Source organism: Pygoscelis adeliae, unplaced genomic scaffold (assembly GCF_000699105.1).
Source record: "Pygoscelis adeliae isolate BGI_AS28 unplaced genomic scaffold, ASM69910v1 Scaffold26, whole genome shotgun sequence".
NCBI classification, from domain to species: domain Eukaryota; kingdom Metazoa; phylum Chordata; class Aves; order Sphenisciformes; family Spheniscidae; genus Pygoscelis; species Pygoscelis adeliae.
The window spans coordinates 1,442,282-1,461,353 of record NW_008825104.1 but is presented as its reverse complement, the minus strand read 5'-3'; the positions used below and the strand labels follow the sequence as shown (position 1 = coordinate 1,461,353).

Below are 19,072 nucleotides of genomic sequence, written 5' to 3'. Positions count from 1 at the left end.
TCTTTAAAACTTCATTAAGAGGAGTCCTGGGAGTGTAATGGCTACTAGCATGCTTGAGCTCTGTGAGTGGGGTTCCGCGTTCTCGTTCGTGCAAATAGTCCCTTGCACACACGTTAATTGGAAGGCGTTAGGACTACTGGTGCAAGTAAAGGCAATGATAGCAGACCCACCGACCCAGTTTGCAGAGGGTCGGTGGACCCAGGTAGAGCTTTGATCCCACATGAAATGAAATGTCCCACTGACAGATTTTAAAAACCTTAGCAGCCCTGGATTAAATCCTTCCCCACTTTTTTATTTAATTATTCAGTGCAGGTATATTAAACGACCTCTAAATAATTCCTCCTTGTCGGTGGCATGGCAGTCCAGAAATTGTTGTTATGCCCAAGTTACATGCGCTTTCTCTGCCCGGTGTGAACCATGGAATAATAAACGTGGATCCCTTTGCTGCCTGCCTCGGGGGAGGGAGCACAGAATGGGGTGTTGCCTGCGCAAGTGTCCCCTTCTACACAGACTGTTCTCCTGCTGCCCAGCAGCTTCTGTCAGGCGGTGAATGCCTTCTGCTAGCAGGTCCGGGCGGTGGCCCTCCTCGGGGTTTTCTCTTCCCTGACTAGTATGTGAAAGTGGCTTTGAAAGCATCCCTAACTGAACCTTATCTGTGGAGGAGTTACACATTGAAAGTCTGTCTTTCCCCCTTTTTTGCAATAAGCCCCTTGGTGCTGGTGGAATTTTGCAGGTCAAGGTTATTGGCTTGTGAAGTCGAAGTTACCCGTGGTGTTTGCAAGTCTACACCCCCTGTTTGGGATGTCTCTATTGCAAGAGCTATTATTATTTTCTCTAACGGTACTACGCATCTGTATTAGAAAAATGTTGCTGTTGAACATGGAAATGGAGGGAAATCCTGTCCGAGTTACCCAGGAGAATTTCCAGCAGGAAGAGCCCGTGATCCCAGTCTGCAATCTGGGACAGATTTCCAAGGTTCAAATACAGATGCAAATCAGTTACCTGGCAAGTTGCAGGGTAGGTAGCTGTAAAGCTCCCAGTGTCGTGTTTACTGCCTGGACAACGTCATACTTGGCATGGGAGGATGGCTGTGCAAAATTGATCTGCAAAATTGATCTGCCAGTTCAGATGAAGCAGAAAAGGTCCTCTGTATCTTCAGTAAGCAGGGAATGTGGTTTGTTTGCACCCATGTCCAGACTGCATAGTGCCTGTGGGCTTTGCCAGTGCCAGCTAAGCTATGGTATAACATCAGTGCTAGGAAAGAAATGAGGAGCTCCTGCTGCTGCAGGCCTGGCGAGCTGTCTGCTGTGTGTGACACTGGCTGAGATGCTTGCAGGATGGTTCCCTACATTTGCCATGCTTCTGCCATGATAGCTCTCTGTGTACAGTGCACTGTGCACTAAAGTTCCCTTGGAGGGTTTTCCAGCAAAGAGCCAGCAAGGGAGCCCAGCAAGCTTGCACAAAGCAGCAGATTGCAGGTATAAGCCCTCATGAAGAGCTGCTTTATATTGATGAAGAGACACAGCAGAGCCTTGCAAGCAGATGAATTTCTTATCCCCAGCAGCTGTGTATCAAGCAGGGAGGAGGGTAGTGACTCTGCTTTTCACAGTATGCTTTGCCCAAGGGTGACTGTGTGGTGTGAATAGTCAGCTTTAATGTCTTCATGTGGCCTTCATGTGGAGGGAGATGTATATAGCACCAGCATTTCATAGGTTTGTTCATATATGTTAGGACACGAAAAGAGGTTAGTTTTAAATAGGTTTATAACCTCCTTTATATCCTCCTCTACCCACTGGATCGTGACGTCAACACCGTAGGAGTACCAAGAGGAAAAAACGGCCTTGAGTTTGAGTCTTTCATTGTTGCCATTATAAATTGTGCTCAAGCCAGAGAGCGTGCCCTATGTCTGTCTTGTTCCCAGGTTGCACTGAGAAGGCAGCAAGCTCAGGAAGAGGAACTGGGAATCAGTCACCCGGTGCCCCTGCCCAGTGCCCCTGAGACGTTTGTTAAGAAGAACAGTGGTGGCAGCTCTTGTCTCTTGTTGGAAAACAGCAGCCCTACGCACTCAACGAGTACAGCCATGACAGCAGCTAGCACACCGTCAGGTAAAGTGCTGGGAGAGCGATGCTTACTGCTTGGGGCAAGGGCTAACGTTGCTTACATGTGCCTGCTGTTGCACCTCTTCCCCTGCCTGCAGCGGCAGGGGTGTGGGGAGGCCCTTCTCCAGGAACAGTTGCACTGTTGGTACAGTTAGCAAAAGGGGAGAACCCAAGATCAGTCTTTCATATTTTAATTGATTATTTAATTGATTATTAATTTTTACTTGAAAATCAAAATTAGTTTGGTATAGACTGGCGCTGTAATTGAATTCAGTAGGGTGTATACCTGCAAGTAGAGATTTATGAGGAGCTTTTCTCCTTTCTCTCAAAATGTGTGCTTCTGCCACAGTCCTGGCAACTGCATGTTGGCTGGTTGTGTATCTTCTTCAAAATTGGAGAGTTTTCAGCATTGTATAGGAGCCAAGTATATAGGTAATGTCATTGACCCCAGCAGCAGAGAGCTGCCCACCTTACATGACTTGATGTGGTGGTACATCTGTTCTGTGTGGCCAGGTGTGACGAACTACAAAAGACTGATGCAGTCCTTCCACTCTACTACACCTTACTTACTGCATTTAACCCTTGTAAAACAAACAAAAAAAACCCCCAAAACCAAAAACGAGTATTTGTCTGCAGAGTCAGTAAAACCATGGCTAAGCACAACTGGGACTTAAAGGCACTGAAGTGAAGACTCTAGGCAAAATGCTTTTTCCTATGCAGAGCTTATGCCTGACAGATACGGAAATTGAATATGTATAAAAATGAAACTGATGTAATTGACTTCTGCTGTATAGACAGAAAAAAGAAAAAAGCAAACAAACATAGAGGAAAGGAAAAGGAAATTTCATTCATTTTAAATCATCTGTGCTGATGTCAATAATACAGGTGAATATACTTCCCAGTTAAAAAGATGCTTCTGAAGTGGACAATGCCTTGCATTAACTAATAAAAGGACAGCACATATGTGTGTCTGTCAAACGACATCACTCTGTTTTGCAGGCCATTTAAAGCTTTGTCAGATGGATTTGTTGCATCCATTGCAGACAGGCAGTTTCAGACCAATGTGGAGGAATTTCTTCAGGAAGCTTTTAGAAGAACTGGTTGATAAAACAATAAATAGCTTTTTATTAGCTTTTTTGTTTTCTTTATTGCAATCGTGTTAGTGTCGCTTTTGAATCGATGCAATTACTCCTTTCGTATTTGGATTACTGCATGCTTTGTCTATAGACATGGAAGAAGCTGGCTAAAGATTAAAGTAGTATATTCAGTAATGTATAGAGGTTGTGTGTAACTCAGGAGAACAAGAAAAACCTTGCTTATACAGAAAGGCAAAAAAATGAGATTGTCTTACTGTCAACAAAATTTGCATAAACTTTTTTCTTAATGGTTTTAAAATATCAGTGGAGGTATTTATTATTCCCACTTTAATAATTTCTTATTAATTGAATTAAATTATGGTCTTTTAATGAAAAACATTCATTAAACAAGCTTAAGGCAATTCACATGCTTGTATAAAGACTTGAAAACATGAAAATGCCTAATTTTAGAGTAATTTGAATTGTTTGAAAAATTTTGGTTAAAGCAATTGTAAATGGTTTGCAGTCATGTTTCTTACAGCAGGTTTTTCTTTGTGAGCAACTCAAATACATTGTTTCTCAAGCATTTTACTAAATAACTGTGTGTGGGTGACAACATCTAAAATACAGAGCTTCATCTTCAGAGAGAAGATGTGATTCCAGCCAAGAATCAAGGCAGGGTCAGCTTTGTTTACCAGGAATGGAAGAATCTGGGAATGAATAGGAAATTGGGTTCATAATTTTGTTTTTAGGCACCTAAGTAGCAACAGAAATTCATGCGTAGCTCAAAAGCGACTGCACTGCATAAAGTTCTGTCCCAGCTAATTTTGGTAGGTTCATCTGTTGAAAGCAGTGTAAGTACGTGTGGGTATGGATTTAACGCCACCAGTGACTGCATGCGGGCTCTGAAGCTGCAGAAGGTGCTCTGTGTTCAGCCAGACCTGTAGGGTGGCTTCATCAGAATTCGGAGTACAGGCTTCACCCTGGAAAATCGGATTTTTCAGTGAGGAATACTGCTTAAGTATTCTGATGCTTTCTTTTTTTAGCATATAAAGATCTTCTGTTACATAAGAAACTGCCAGGTGTGATGTGACATGAAGTTCTTGTTTTAGGTGTCAGGTTGTTTCAGGACCAGGTACTCGAAGGATTCTTGCATTGGTGTTTTATCATTTTATTGGTACCCTCAGCTGCAAGGAACATGAGAGACCCTGTCGGAGCGAGTGTCACGGTGTCTCAGTTTGGTAGGCTGAGGTGCTGATTTTGCAAGAATTTACAGTAGTCATTAAGGCAGGCAGAGAGAGTGAAACCCTTTGTGGCAGGGGAAGTCAGCAGCTCCCTGCAAGCCCCAGGGGAGCTGGCGGCTCCTGGAGTGCAGCGTGCCCTGTATGACACGCATTAGACTGGGCAAGAGAGGGTTTTGACAGTGGTAATTCTGTTCCTCCGGTAAGTTTTTGGCTTCAGAAGAGCAGTTTTTCTTTTGGACTCCCATCACGCAGAGCGTTGTTTGCCAGCAGAGGAGTAATGTGTGAAGGAGTCACACAAATCAGACATAGTGCCAGAGACAGAGTCTTTCCTCGCTGTATCCATTTTACTGGCAGATCAGAAATACTGTGACACCTGGAGAGACCAGAGACAATTTTTCAGATCCTTCGTGACATGCTGTTTTTGAAAAGGGGAAAAATGAATTATCATGGTCATAGTGTAGGGGTGTGTGCATTTACCATCTCAAGCTTGGAAACCATGTTTAATTTGGATTGAGCGCATCTTCCCCACTCAGAAGCAAACTGGGAATTTGCAGCGTAGTTGGAAGGGAGCAGATCATGGTCGCAGGGCATTAGCAGAACCTCTTGCAAACAGATTGTAGCTTCTGTGCATTTTCCCTTAAAAAGCTGCAGGTTGCTGATAGCAAAAGCCATTTAATTGTACAGAGCAGCAGAAAGTCGTTGTTCCAGGGCATCTAAAGTAATTGTCCTTCCTTCTGTAGGGTAAGTACATCTTGTTAGGTTAACTAGTGTGCAAAACTCAGGAAAAGACTGTGGTGAGGCATTTAAAATGTGCCTTTCAGACACACTCAGTTTTTAAAACTTGTGTTGTTCCATGTCAGTTTGGTATGTCTGCCATTTTAATATTTAGAAATCAGTGGGGGGTGGGGGGCGGGGAAGTGTGATCATGAAATGCCTTCAAGTGAGAGCTGCTCACACTAAAGGAAGGAGACAGCGTATTTCACTTTTCCTTCATTTTATTTGATCCTCGTCACAGACCAAGGGTCACGTTTGGCATTTGGTGGGTGGGGTGGGGTGGCTGCAACATACATCACCTGATGACTGGAAGGTGCTGGAAAGCACCCCTTCTTTTTGCTGCTCTGTGCTCGTGTTGGCCCAATTTAGAAGCATCCAATATAGACAGGATTACTGTATGATGCTAAATGCCAGCATCTGCTGGCATCCTGCTCCTGTGCTCTGCAGTGGTCAATTTCCCGTTGGCTTTGCAATGACCATTAATAATGGCATTGTTCAGGTGCCTTTGTAGTATCACTGGTTGACAAGTTAAACATACCATTGTCAGCAATTGTGAGTAATAAGCTTGCGCTTGTTATTTCCCTTTGCTACATTTATTATGCGTGATGGAAACAAAATAGTGTTCTTTCTACATTTCTCTAAGTAGGTGCTGCCTTCACTTTGAAACTCTTTGAGGAACAGATTGGTTTTTATCTGCTCATAAATAGGGACTGTAGTGGGGTCAGCAGTAATAATATGCCTAATGATGGTACTGAGATCCCTTTGGACTTGCAATGCCCTAGGTGCCTCTGAAAACCCTACCTTGCCTTCTTTACTCTTCCTTTGCTTTTTTGATGTTATCTTTTGCATTGACCTCTTCTACAACACTGTATTGTGATTTCAAAAATCGATGCCATGACCTTGCAGCTGTTGTGCTGCATAGGTAATGAGGTAAAAAAAGAAGTTATTATGATCAGAAGGTATCATGGCCTGGTTTTGAAAAAAGGAATTTTCTTTTTGAAAGTAAGTCCTTTTAAGTCTTTCCAGTATAGTGTCATATGCTGTCAGAATTTTGGTTTTGTCAAAAAAAGTCTCATTCTAATCAACTGGTGGGGAAACTGCCATGGACATATCACTGTGAGAGTGCTTAAGCACTGGAACAGGTTGCCCAGAGAGGCTGGGGAGCCTCCATCCTTGGGGAGACTCAAAGCTCAGCTGGATGGTGCCTGAGCAACATGATCCAACTGTGGAGCTGGCCCTGCTTTGAGCAGAGTTTGGGTCGGCTGACTTCCAGAGGTCCTTTCCAAACTAAACTATTCTGTGAATCTGTGAAATGCCTACTTTTTTGTATTGATATTAAGTCAACGTATTGAAATTTGAAATTCAGCCAGCCTCAATACTGATCAGCACTCGCAAACCAGGGAAAGAAATCCTGATTTTTTTGACATAAAAACACTCAATGACTAAATCTATGGTAGATTTCAACAGAAAATTAACATAATGGGGGTTGACAGGTGGTGGAGAGGATTGCTAGTTCAGGTGGCAGCAGCCTCAGCGGGGCTGAGCAGTAAGGAGAAGGAGGCTTTAGCTGCTTTGCCTGCCTGTGCCAGGGCTAATATGATGGCTGCATGTCCTCAGAGGTCTTGGTGGATCTGTGGTGGTTACTGGTCCATCCTGCTCTGTCCTTTTGTCTTTGTCTCTTCGTTACTTTCTAACGATGATTTTCTCCTGCTGTGCCTACTGCTATTTCTTCACCAGTTTCAGTTGCTGGCTGCCTCCTGGTCCTGCCAACTCTCCTTCGATACTGAGAGCCGAGCAGCCCCATCTATTGCTTCCTGGTGCTTTCCCCCAGCTTCTCCCACAGCCAACAAATCTATGTTCAAAAGAAAAGAGCGTAGTTGAACATGATGTGTCTTTACTGGATTGTAACAGCTGGCAAAGAAATAAGTTTTGCATCCTTCACCTGTGAATAACTGATACCTTTCCATCCATAATTGTCTGTTTTTCTCCAGTTCGTTGCAGTTAAGATGAGAGAAAAAGAATCACAGTCGCATGTGTCTGTTGTAAGAGTTTGTGAACTGTCTTACCTCTCTTGCATTGGCATTATTTCCACAGCACAAGTTAGACTTTGTCTTGGGAAGCAGTTGCTAGAGATGGTCTTCTGCCTGTATAGTGGTTTTCTCAGTTGCTAAATCTCTTTCAGGCTGGACTAAGTAAATATTCAGGGAGTGTTCTGCTTTGAACAATCTTTCCTTGGTTTAGGATAAAGCTTTCCCTTAATAGGCTTTTTTAATTTCTCACTGATACAACTATGTGATAAATGAAGCACTCTGCTGTGCGGTGGCCATAGCTTTGTAATTTTCAGTTCCTACCAAAATCATGTGCATTTTGCTCGGAGTTGTTTAAAAAGGTATTGCTTGTGAAGCAAGGAGGGCGTTTCTGCCTCTCTCCGCTGCTTTGGTTTCGCTGTACTTGGGAACGCTGCAAAGGAGTTTTGAGCATCTCATTATAAAAGGACATAGATAAATCTGAAAGGATAGAGGGAAGGGTGACAAAAATGATGTATGGCTTGTAGAAAAGGAGACTAAGGGTGGATATAACAGTCTATAAATATTTGAGAGGTAATAATATGGAGGAGGGGGAGGGATTATTTACAGTGCTTGAGACAGCATAACAAGGAGCAACGGCTTGAAACTAAAAAAGACAAAATTAAATTAGACAGTAGACACTTTTTCTCCTAACTAGAAGTGCAATTAGCAACGGAGTGACCTGCATAAGGACAAGGGGGTAAGTGAAGCATAATCAGGGGAGGTGTTTAAGAATGTGTTAGATTATGATCTCAAGTGATTAATAAGGGGGTAAACTCTGATCAATGTGCAGGTTAAACTAGATGACGGAAATCTCCTGCAGCTTTGTCATCTCCTATATGATTCATTGCCTCTGGCCATTGTTTGACTGTGTTAAATAAATCATAATGTTACAGGGTTCTGCATCCCTGATTAGATGTTTCCAGTTAATTCTCCAGTTCTGGAGCCTGCAGCTTGCAAAGCTTGCACTTTCCCTGCTCCTCCTTTCAAGCAATATTTGTTCGTGGTCTTTGCAGCTTCGCGCGTGTGTGTGTATAGGTGCCTGTGTTTTATCTGAGCTAACGTCTGAAGTGCCGTACGTGTTTATTCAGTAAGGTACAGACTCTGTCAAAAGTGTGGTATTTCTGTTGTGTTGGTGAAACAGGTAGAACGAGTGGCAATTTTCAGAGTTAAGTCTCTAAATCAAGAAGTTTTATTTTTCCTTTTAGGCTTTTGATCCTGTCTGAAGCTTCAGTGGAAGTATAAAAATAAATAGTAGCATAAAAAGATTTGGAAAACCTCAGGGGAGATTGCTTTTCTTTTTCTGTGCAAGTAGTACTGCAGGGCTCGTCCAGGGCTGTCTTCACCAGAGGCAGCGTCTGGGGAGAGCTTTCTGCAGCGTGTCGGGGAAGCAGGGGGGCTGGGGGACCAGCCGTGACCTACCCACACCTGCTTACTTCGGGAGAGAAGGGCTGCTCAGCCCCAGACTGCCTTTTGACTGGAGGGGTGGAGGTGAAAACCCACAGGCAGCTCAGCAGGTATTTCCATCCTTCTTTCATGTTTCAGAAGAGCTTTTTTCCCCCTAAAGAGTTGGGAGTAGATTTTTTTTGTTTTGTTTTCCAAAATCTTTCACCCTAGTAGGGCTTTCTGTGTTTGCAGCATCTTTCTGCCCGACTTTTCTTGCACCAGGTGAGGTTTCCGTATGTAGAGCTACTGGTTAGAGCAAGGTCCCTGCTGAGCGGCGTTTGCTGTGTGCTGAACGGACTTCACCATGTACACTGTCCTAGCACCTGGGTGCTCGGGGTTTCTCTTCCCACCAAAGGCTAGCAGGGCTGGTGGGCAGCCCCTGTTGTTCTTTGTGCCTTGGAAGCTCTTCCTCCGTCACACTGGCATTTGCATATGTGCATTCGCATTACGAGAGTTATCTGTGCCGGCTTGTGCTTTCCATTTGTCATTATGAACACCGAGATAAGGCATGGAGCAGGAGCAGAAGATGTACTAAGAATTTTCTATCTGTGGGCACATTATTACACTATCTGCAGCTAACCTCTTGTTCCTTTCTGTGTCCTTGAAACAGTTATTATGACTTATCTGAATGTGTGGGGCTTTCTTTTTGTTTTTAGAAAAGATATAAGTGGGGAGTGAAGGAGTACTGCACGCTTCCTTAACTAAGCACTGGCGTGATTTCTTGCTTTTTCTTTTTTTCACATGCTTTCTTACACCTTGAAGACTGCTTTTGTTTGCTTTATTTATAAACTAACTTCCTAATTCAGCCTGTTGGACCATTTTCCATTTTCAGTAGATTTGTCACCTAATGATGTGGGGACTAAAATGCAGTTTTGAAGGTTTCTTTTGTAGGGAACTTTTTTCATATGCTTCTTCTAATTCCTCTTTTTTTTTTATTTTTCTGAACGTTGCTAAACTTTCAGAAGTTTAGCAGGTTTGAGTACCTGCTAGTCTTAATCAGAGTTGTGAATAGCTCAGTTACTTACCTACAAACATCGTTCATACACTTCTGTCCTGTGTTTTCTTGAAGAGCTTGCAGAGAGTCAGTTAAGCCCTCAGCTTCTCTTCCTTTGCAATGAGATTGGATGCCTACTTTATGATTTTTTTTTTCAGTTCATGTCTCTAGTCTCTATTCAGACTATTTCCATTGCTTACAGCATAGGCCACCATTTGCTGACTTGGATGCCTGTAGTCATGGACACAACTGAACCTCAGCTGAGTAAGCCACTGTAGTTCCAGTCGCTGTGCTTTTCTGTCTGTCAGTTGTGCATGAACAAAATTCATTAGTGAACAATCTGCATTTGCGTGGAAGCAGATTTTGTGAGTGCAAATGTTGCTGCATCCATGCAACACTGGCGATCGTGTACAAGAGTGATGTGTGATTTTTACTCACTTGCCCAGGCCCAGTGGGTGTCTGCAATGGTTCTTTACCACTCCCGATACTAGTTTTTCCATCACATATTAGGTAGAGTGAAAAAGCTCTCCTGTTATTTCTAGTTGGTCTTTTTTAGAAACGTTTTGGGTTTCTGTCATCATATAGCTTATAACCAAGCACGGACTCCAGCTAATTCCAACCATCGTCCTACTCCCTTTATTTTTTTTAGTGTGAGCCATAATGATTTTATCCCAGTCATATTTCCTCTCCAAGGTCTCCTATCTCAGACACTTGTAAAGCCTTCCCTCCCTTCTAATGTTCTCTTTGATCTCTTGTTAATGACTTAAATCCCTTTACATTTAATCCACACAGAGTTTCTTTCTCCTCCTCTCAATTTGCTTCTTTGTGCCTGCAGGTGTCCGGGCTGTTTTCCATCACTGTCTAGAAATCTGGTTTTCTTTCCTGATTTCCTTTCTCTTTTAATTTCTTCCTCTATTTTTTTTAAAGTTGCGTTGATTTTAAGTTTTGCTCCCATTACACGCTTTAGTAGCATGTTGGATGACTGAATGCAACGAGTTAAATGTTTGTGAATTTCTTTCTCAAATCAGGTATCTCAAGATGAATAACAACATGTATATATGCACACATAGTAGTCATACTCCCAGCTGTTATACTGAAGATTGAAAATGGCACTTGTTTCTCATGCTCCTAATTTTCTGAAGCACTAATTTTATTGGTCCTGATCCTGTTAGCTGTCATGCATGCTAATAATTTTAGATATGTAGATAATCCTGCTGTCTCAGTTCAGTGTGAACAGACGTATGCTGGAGCATTAAAATAGTACCTAGCATCTTCACAGATTCAAAGCTATGTTCAAAGATTTTGAATGCTTTTTCTTTACTAAAGCCATTCTTTTTTGCCAATAAAGATTTGAATATGATCACTGTAGCTGTATTACAAAGACCAAAAGTGCAAGTAAGGAAAGAACAAGCATTGCCCCCCAAGCTTACATAAAAAGATCAACTACTCTGCTCTAGTCAGTGGCAGAAGATGTTGAAAGTGAAATTTGCTGCTGTAGACATCTTATTGAGGGCCTGAAGCTTGCATTAAGTGTGGAAATAAAAATTATTTTCTGTAGGTTTTATTTCTTCAGGTGTATTAGGAGGATTTTTAAGTTGCATGCTAAATGTTTGCAGCAGATCATTTTTATTAAGTGTACGCTAAATGTGAACAAAATGTGCCCTCTCCAGTCCTACTGAAATCAGTGGTGGTATTTCAGCTCCTCTTAGCTGGAGCTGGGTTGAGGCTATGTGTACGACTGGGAAACTTACTGTGCCAAGCTGCAGTCTTCTGGCTGGGATTTTTCCCTTGTTTTTTTCTCCCAAATCACATTTTCCTCTGGAAAAAAAATGTTCTGTGTTAGGTTTAAAATTAACTAAAAATCTTAAATTTGGGAGGTTTTTTAGTTGTATTTAGGAACACACACACACAGAGTTAACAGTCATTTGACCCATTATGGGATAATAATTCTATATGTGGAAGAGAGGAAGAAATGCTCAATCATTTTTTATGATCTTTGCTTTGAAGAAAGGCAGATGATACTGCTGTATATGGACATAGTGACATTTTGCTTTCATTTCCCGCAGTAACTGAAATCAGCAGGATTGAATTACTTGCATGCAGTATTTAAAATAAAACAAAAAACAACAGAAGACTTGGCTGAGGATCAATCTGGTCTATTAATACTGATTTCCAGTAAATCTTTTAACACTGGAGAAATTCCTAAGGCCTGGAAGAAAGATGATGTCATGCCAGTGTTTAAGAAAAGTGAGTGTGGTAGGATGGGATATAAGGATACAAATCCGTCAGCCTGACATGAGTTTTTGTGAAAACAGGGGAACAGTCCACAGCAGACTGAAATATGTGGGAGGGGGAGAAATGCAACTGTTAAAGGATGCTTACACAACGTGAATTAACAGAAGTTCATGTGTAAAAGATTCTGTCAAGTTAGTAATCTTTTATCATTACAAAATTGCTTGACAAAGTGACATATTGATGCAATCAAATTCTGCAAAGCATTTGATTTTTGTATCCCCTGACATCTTCATTAGGAAACTGAATTGACAGAAAATCAATATTGTATGTGTTACATGGTTTTAAGAAGGATGATTTTATCAGTCGGAAAATGTAGGTCTCAGTGGGGAATCTAATGCAGTGGTGTTTCTGGAGAAGTCTCAGAAGGACCTGCTCTTGGTTGTAAGCTGTGTGGTCTTCCCATTGGTATCTTGGAAGCAAGCCTGGAATCACCACAGGTTGTCCTGGTAGGTGGTGGAAAGGTGCATGGACTGGAAAGCAGTGGAGAAGACAGAAGTGCCCTACGAGAGGGCTTGGCTAGATGACTGGCCACGTGCAAGCAAGAGCCACTTTAACCCATACCAGAAGTGAAAAACAGAGGAGTCTGTCCCTGAGAAACATTGTCACTGCAGAGGAGCTGGTGGCCACGAGGGTACTATGTTGAAATGTTAGTGGTTCCCAGTGGAAGAGGATGACCAAGGACTGGCACACCCCTTTCAGACAGTCCTGTGATGATGGGAAGGAGGCTTGGTGTCTTCTGTGCCTGAAACTGGTGAGGTGCCTGTGGGACTAGTGGGACTCCTTTCCTGGTGACATTGTACGTGCAGGAAAGTGGGCTCTCAACGGATATTGGAAGGGAAATCGTTGGTAGTTATTAAGTAAGCATACTACACCAGGCTCAGGAACTTCTTGAGCCAAAATGGTGGGAGGCTGGGAGAGGGGGCGAGGGAGGTATCGCGTTTGTTTGCCCTGTTTGTACTGTTCCCTAGGTTTGTCTTTATAGCTGGTGGTGGGGATATAGCCAAGGTCTGAACCAGCACACCTGGGCTTGAACTTGGGAGGGCTCAAGCAGGAGATGCAGGAATGATTAAAAGACCAGAAAACACATCCTGAGGTGAGAGGTGGCAGTTTATTTTGCCCTTTAGTGATGCCCTCATCTAAGATTTAATTAATCCCCATATGATTGTTCCGAATCGCTTGTGCCTTTGCTAGACTAGACCAGCTCAAGTTGAAGTTTTCTGTGTCATTTCATGGGATGGGTTTTGACATTGTGAACAGAAGCATCATGTGGATGCAGAATCCCATGAAAAGCTTGTGTGTTGGGTGCATCCACTGCAGGGCTCAAGCAAGACGATAATGAACAGCCTTAATTCTAGGATCTCCCAGATTTTCTTGAAATGTGCTGTGCTTGCTGCTTAACTTTTATCCTAGAGTGCCTCTTTCTGACAAATGTCATTCTTTGTAAGATGTGCTGTCCCGTTTAGGACTGGTTTAGCCCTTTATAGGTGGAACTGGAGAAGCTTATTCCACTTTGCTCAAATGACGACTCCAGCGTTATTCCTAGAAGGAAGAAAAAAGTAATACTCATTCCTTCAGGATGAAAATGAGTATTGTTCTGGCAGTCGAGTAAACCTTGAGAAGCAGGAGAGCGCAGTCGTCGACATCTTCGCGGCTAAAGCTATCTCCTGCCCCCAGGATGCATGCCCTGTGCCCGTAGACACTGCTGCCATTATGCCTGCTCCTCACCGATAACGTCGTCGGCTGAACTCACAGTCCAGCTGCTTCATCCGGCGAGGGGTGTTGCAGGACACCCTGACTCTGCCCTAGCTGTCAGACAGCCACTGCAGGAAAGTGCAGTGACTGGTTGTTTTGTCTTGGGGCGGTGGGAGGAGGTGAAAAACGTGGTAGGAGTTGGCAGGTGATAAGTGCCCCGGGCGAGGCATAGCTGTGATAGGAGGTGGGGTAGATCAGTCCCTGTGCGCTTCAGCTCCAGGAAAGAGGCCAGGAGCCTGCAAGAAGCTCAGAGTTGTTGCACCGTGCATTTTTTCTTTTTTTTCTTCTTTTTTTTAAATGTGTATTTCTGCTTTGAGAAGGTGTATCTCTGCTAAGCAACAGTGTTCCCTGGGTATGGTCGGAGAGGTGCCTATGGTCTGCGGTGGCAGTAAGCTGTTTTGGCTATGATTTATTCTCTTTAGCCTGGAGACACAGCTGCTTTTAGCCCACGCATCTGATATGGCTGATAATAGATTTTTCGACCTCTCCCTCTAATAGATGTTAGTTGGAGCACAGCTGGGCATCCTGGGCTGTTCGGGCAGGCAATCCTGAACAAGGAGGAAAAACAACGGCTAGATTTGGCGTTTGAGCTTGAGATGGGGTTGTAGCGTTGTTGGCAATTGGGGGAGGGAGGCAGAAACGTGCTTTTCTCGAAAGCTTTCTGGTCAAAACAATTGGGAGGCCTGCAGAGGTGGTTTTCCATAGGTGAATGAGAGTAGGACAGCCCCGTACATCTCAGAAACCGGGCTGCAGGACAGGGGTACGAGCGCAAGCTCCCCTGCTGCTCTGCGGACCCTGCTCTTCACCTGTATTTGCTGGCTTGTCTCGGACGCAAGGCGACTCTCTTTTCCTTGTACTGCTGTTAAGTTCTCCACCTCCCCGCTGCCTGAGAGCCAGCACAGAGTGATGGGCCAGAGGTCTGCAAACTGTGCAGAAACGCAGAGAACCACTTCACAGTAGTGGCCCAGGTAGCCATCTCTTAGGGCCTGAATTCAGGGATGCTTTCAGGAGTCCAGGGTCCCCGTTTTGTCATTCTGCTTTTACAGAGAAGGCTTTCACTGGTAGATCTGAAAGGCCTGATTCTGCATACCTTGTGCTACAGTAATTTATACTGTGCACTTTAGTCCAAAGTGAGTACCTGATCCTTGACATTTCCTTTTATTTGTCATGATGGCAGAAAAGTATCTCAGATTTTCTTGCATTTGGAAAGTTTATTTAATCACACAGTTCAAAAGCATCAAAATTTTTTTACTAGAATTTGCTAAATGATAATTTCTTAAATATCGCTTTTCAGATAGGGACGTGGGTTGAGAGTTTTATACATATAAGCACCTGAAAGAGAGGTTCTAAGATAAAGCACCCTCGAGTATATTAATAAAATGAGGACTAAGGGGAAAACAAAAATCAGGATGGAGGGAGTCAGCTATCTTGTTTTCTTGAGAGCCCTGCTTCTCTGTAGGGTCCAATTCCAGTGTCCGTATGAAGAAGAGGGACATAGTGCATGGACTCACAGTGTGGTGACACTGTTAGCCTAAGCAAATGGCACTAGGATGCAGGTCAGTGTCTGGTCCTTTGCTGGGAGCTTTGAGAGCAGTGGGGACGAAAACCTGGTCCTTTGCACACTCATACCAATGTCCATAAAGGACAATCCCTGTGAATCTCATATTGGAACAAATTTGTCTCTTAGGAACCTGTACTGCATTGACAGAAGCTGTAAATTTGGGGTGTGTGTGTTTAAAGCCCCCTCTCTGCTTACTGAAGGAGCAGTAAATGAGCTTCTGTGTGAAAGAGTAGGGCTCAGCAGAGTTAGACAGGTGTGAAAAGAAGCCAAAATGGTGGAATCGGACTCTGAGGAGGGAGAGGAGAAAGAGAAAAGGTGGCATTTGAGAGGAGAGGAGGTGGGACCTTCTCCAGAGCCTGATGTTCAGGCTTAGCCATGTGTTGCTGTTGTGTTCCTCAAATTCCCATTGAGAGACTCCAGCCTCTTCCCGTTCCCTTCCTTCTCTTACTAAAGAGGTTTCCTTTCCTCTTCTCATTTTAGCTAAAGCAGGGAGCAGGGATAGGGAAGGTGTTAGTGTATAATATTTTGTACGGTATCCCTATGCAGGGTGCAAATAATAAATCACACACTACATGCTTAGACAATTTACTGCTGGCTTTTGTATGTGCTGTGACAAGTGCTCAAAAGGTCAAAAAAGCTTCCTTAACAAATTTGATAAGATAATGCAGTGAGCTGTAACAGCATAAAGTCCTGGGGGCCATAGACCAGAATAGAAGAAATAATTATGCATGGTAATGGGTAATTACAGATAATGGCCTTTTTTGGGGGTGGCAGAAAATACACAGACCCACAGCCTTGCCTGGAATGAACGCTGTCTAGCACATTAACTTTATAGCAAGCTAAAAGTTCAATGCTGGAACTGAAGATAATCCGCAACTTCTAATGGGGAGAGAACAGAAATACTCCTCTCAAAAGCAGAGCGAGTCTGTGGGTTTTGTTCCTTGGGAGGCAGAGTGTCTCAGCAGAAAGTAAGTAATGGTGCCAGCTTTCTTTGACATCTGAAATAGCTCTGTCATGATGGTCTGGTGGGAGAAACATATTGTTCCAGCGTTTCTGATTATGATGTTAGGGAGTGATTTCATGCCGGCCTCATTCAAGGCTACTGTCCGACCTCAAAGCCAGCTATGAATTGAACTAACGCATTGCAAGACTTAATATTGCCAAACCAGTTTAATAGGAGTGTACCGATGCTTTATATACTGAGCAAGGAGAAATCCAAGATTCTTTTGAGGTCTGAAGGCAAGTGTTTCCTGGCTGAATAATTAATTTTTGGTGTTTTAATGGCATAGCTGTCTCCTGCCGCAGAGACTGGCTTGCAGGAAGATACTAACACTGCAGTGATGAAAACAGTCACTCTGAATTGAAAACTACAGGAAATGTAAACTACCAGAAGCTGAACTCTGTTCACTGGGCAATGGCTATGCCTTCCTGCTCCTCGAGTAAATGTGTTACTTGAGTAGTCACATTTCTTCTGCATGTGTAGAGTCTTTGTAGACATAGAAGAAATAAAACCTGCTAACCATAGGTGTATATAAGAACTCATGTCAATAAATGCAGGCAGTGAAACTCTCTTAATTGCCACACTGCATATACAGAATCCCTTTTCTGAAATGTACAATCAAATGGAGACTAATCAGCTGTTATGGCCACATGAGAAAAATAGAACCATGCCACTGCATGCTACCAGACATTGAAATGTGACTGTATGTGCTATCTTGATTTTTAAAACAGTTCCTGGTGTGTGTCTGTCCCAAACTGACTAATATTCTCCCCCAGATTCCTGAGTGTGGTCCAGTAACCATTCGCAGTAGGCAATTTGGTGCTACCACCCTGTTTTAGATGCTGAGAAAGTCTAATAGTATGGACTCTGTGCCATTTGACCTCAGCATCAGAGGCTTGCCCAGGCATGTTTAAATTACTATTATCAGTGTATAATAAGATGTGTAACTGGCCCTTAACAGTACTAGTAGGAATAGAAAATACTCCATGCTTATGTACAGAATGAGTGAATGTTACAGATAGAACTTCTACAGATAGAATAGTGTTTGCATTTCTCGGTGTGTATGCTTAAAAACGCGTTTGCATCTGTGAGAGAGAGATAATGATAGAAATTCCTGTAAATTCCCTGACACTTCTCCTCTCTCCTCCCAAAAAGTAAGAAGGGAAAGCATGATCTATATACTGGCTTCTGCGTTGATTTTGCCATGCATATCTGCAATTCATGTAAATCGCCATAGCTTTATTGAAGTAAATGGTCTGAGACTGGTTTACATTAACTGAGGACTGGACCACTGTTTTTCACCATGGTCTGCTAAGTGAAGACAGGAGCCCCTCATAGGTTACTGAATGTATAAGACCCATATGTGTAACTGACCCCAAGAACTCACCTTCCTTAAAAGAAAATCCCAGCCGTCCTGAAATGAATTACTGGTTAACTACTATTAATATGCCATAGAGCTGGAGAGTCGTGTACAACACTGCAAGATCAATAACAGTATTTATCGTGCATCATATCGATCTTCTATGAAAGACTGGGCCGTATTTCACACTGTGTACATAGTGCAAAAAAAGTAGCATCGGTTCTCTACAGGGATTAGTAAAGACATAGAAAAGAGCTTAGAGATCCAAGGGCACAACTGCATGAAGGGATGCTGCTGTCTCACTGCAAGAGTGTTGCTCATACATGGAGAGCCTCTGACGGCCCTACATTGTAGATTTGGTGTTCCAAAAACTGAGTGAGAATAGTAACCATTCTTTTGTTGGTTTGCTTTTATAATTTCTGTTCCTTCTTACACTGGTTCAGTCCCATATTTTTAATCATGTCCTGTTTGCAACTTGCAAAATGTTAAAATTCGTGGCTAGTGGCAGGGGAAAGACCCAGGAGCCCTTCCAGTTTTTCCATGTAGAGGGTGAAGACAGTCAAGGTGTGAGCCCAGCTCCTGCAGCAACCCTCTTGTTTTAAAGGGCAGGTGGAGGGGCAGAGTGGGAGTCTGACGGCACAGCAGCAGTTGCCTTGTTGAGAGCTTAATTCCTCTCGAAAATTGCTCCCTGTAGAGCAATGAACCTCAGGGCTGCCCCTCATGTGCAGGTGTTGTAACTTGGCAAGCTCTGAGGCAGGGGAGGACCCTCTCCTTGCCAGCAGAGCCATTCAGCTGTGTTGAATTACATTTTGGAAAAAAAAAAAATGAGCTGAAAGGTGCTTTCTTAACCTTGATACTCTCTCCTTGCTGATGGAACACGTAGCCGTGGGCTGACAGCCTCCCTTGAGGAGGACACCTTGCTTGTTGACCAGCCAGAGGTGGAGCTGTGGGAAGGTTCAGCCTGTAGGTAGGAGTCAGGAATTACAGGTACAGGCCAAAGACCGACCAGAGGAACCCCAGTTAATTCAAGTTTAGTTACAGCCATTGCTTCTGATAGATCTGCCCTATTCTGCAAATGGTGGCCATGCCTGAGGATGCTGCAGCCCAGAAGCAGTGTGCTTGCCCGCCAGCTGGCTAGCAGACTTCAGCTGGAGAGGACCAGCATGGATAGGGCAAAAGCTCCCTTGGGCATATGATAAACGTGAAATCTTCTCTGGGCAGATCTCTGAGTGCCTTGTTTTATCCCTAAGACAGTTTAGCAGGGTTCTTTGGCCTTTAATTCTACTCCCCTTGGCACTTAGCTCTGCTTTGAAGGTACCCCATGTGGGTCCTGGCCGGTCTGATCTGCTTTTCTTCCTGAGCTTTCATTGCTTTCCGGGCTTTCTCCATTAATAGGAAAACTCTT

At 43.4% G+C, this 19,072-nt stretch overlaps 1 protein-coding gene across 1 annotated transcript in view; it reads left to right on the top strand.

Moving 5' to 3' along the window:
* The first annotated feature begins 879 nt into the window (after positions 1-879).
* DMRT1 (doublesex and mab-3 related transcription factor 1) overlaps positions 880-19,072 on the top strand; it is a 63,216-nt gene continuing 45,023 nt past the window's right edge. The window contains exons 1-2 of the mRNA XM_009327297.1: positions 880-1,017; positions 1,922-2,105. Of these exons, the coding sequence (XP_009325572.1) occupies positions 880-1,017; positions 1,922-2,105 (322 nt within the window). The remainder of the gene's footprint in view (positions 1,018-1,921; positions 2,106-19,072) is intronic.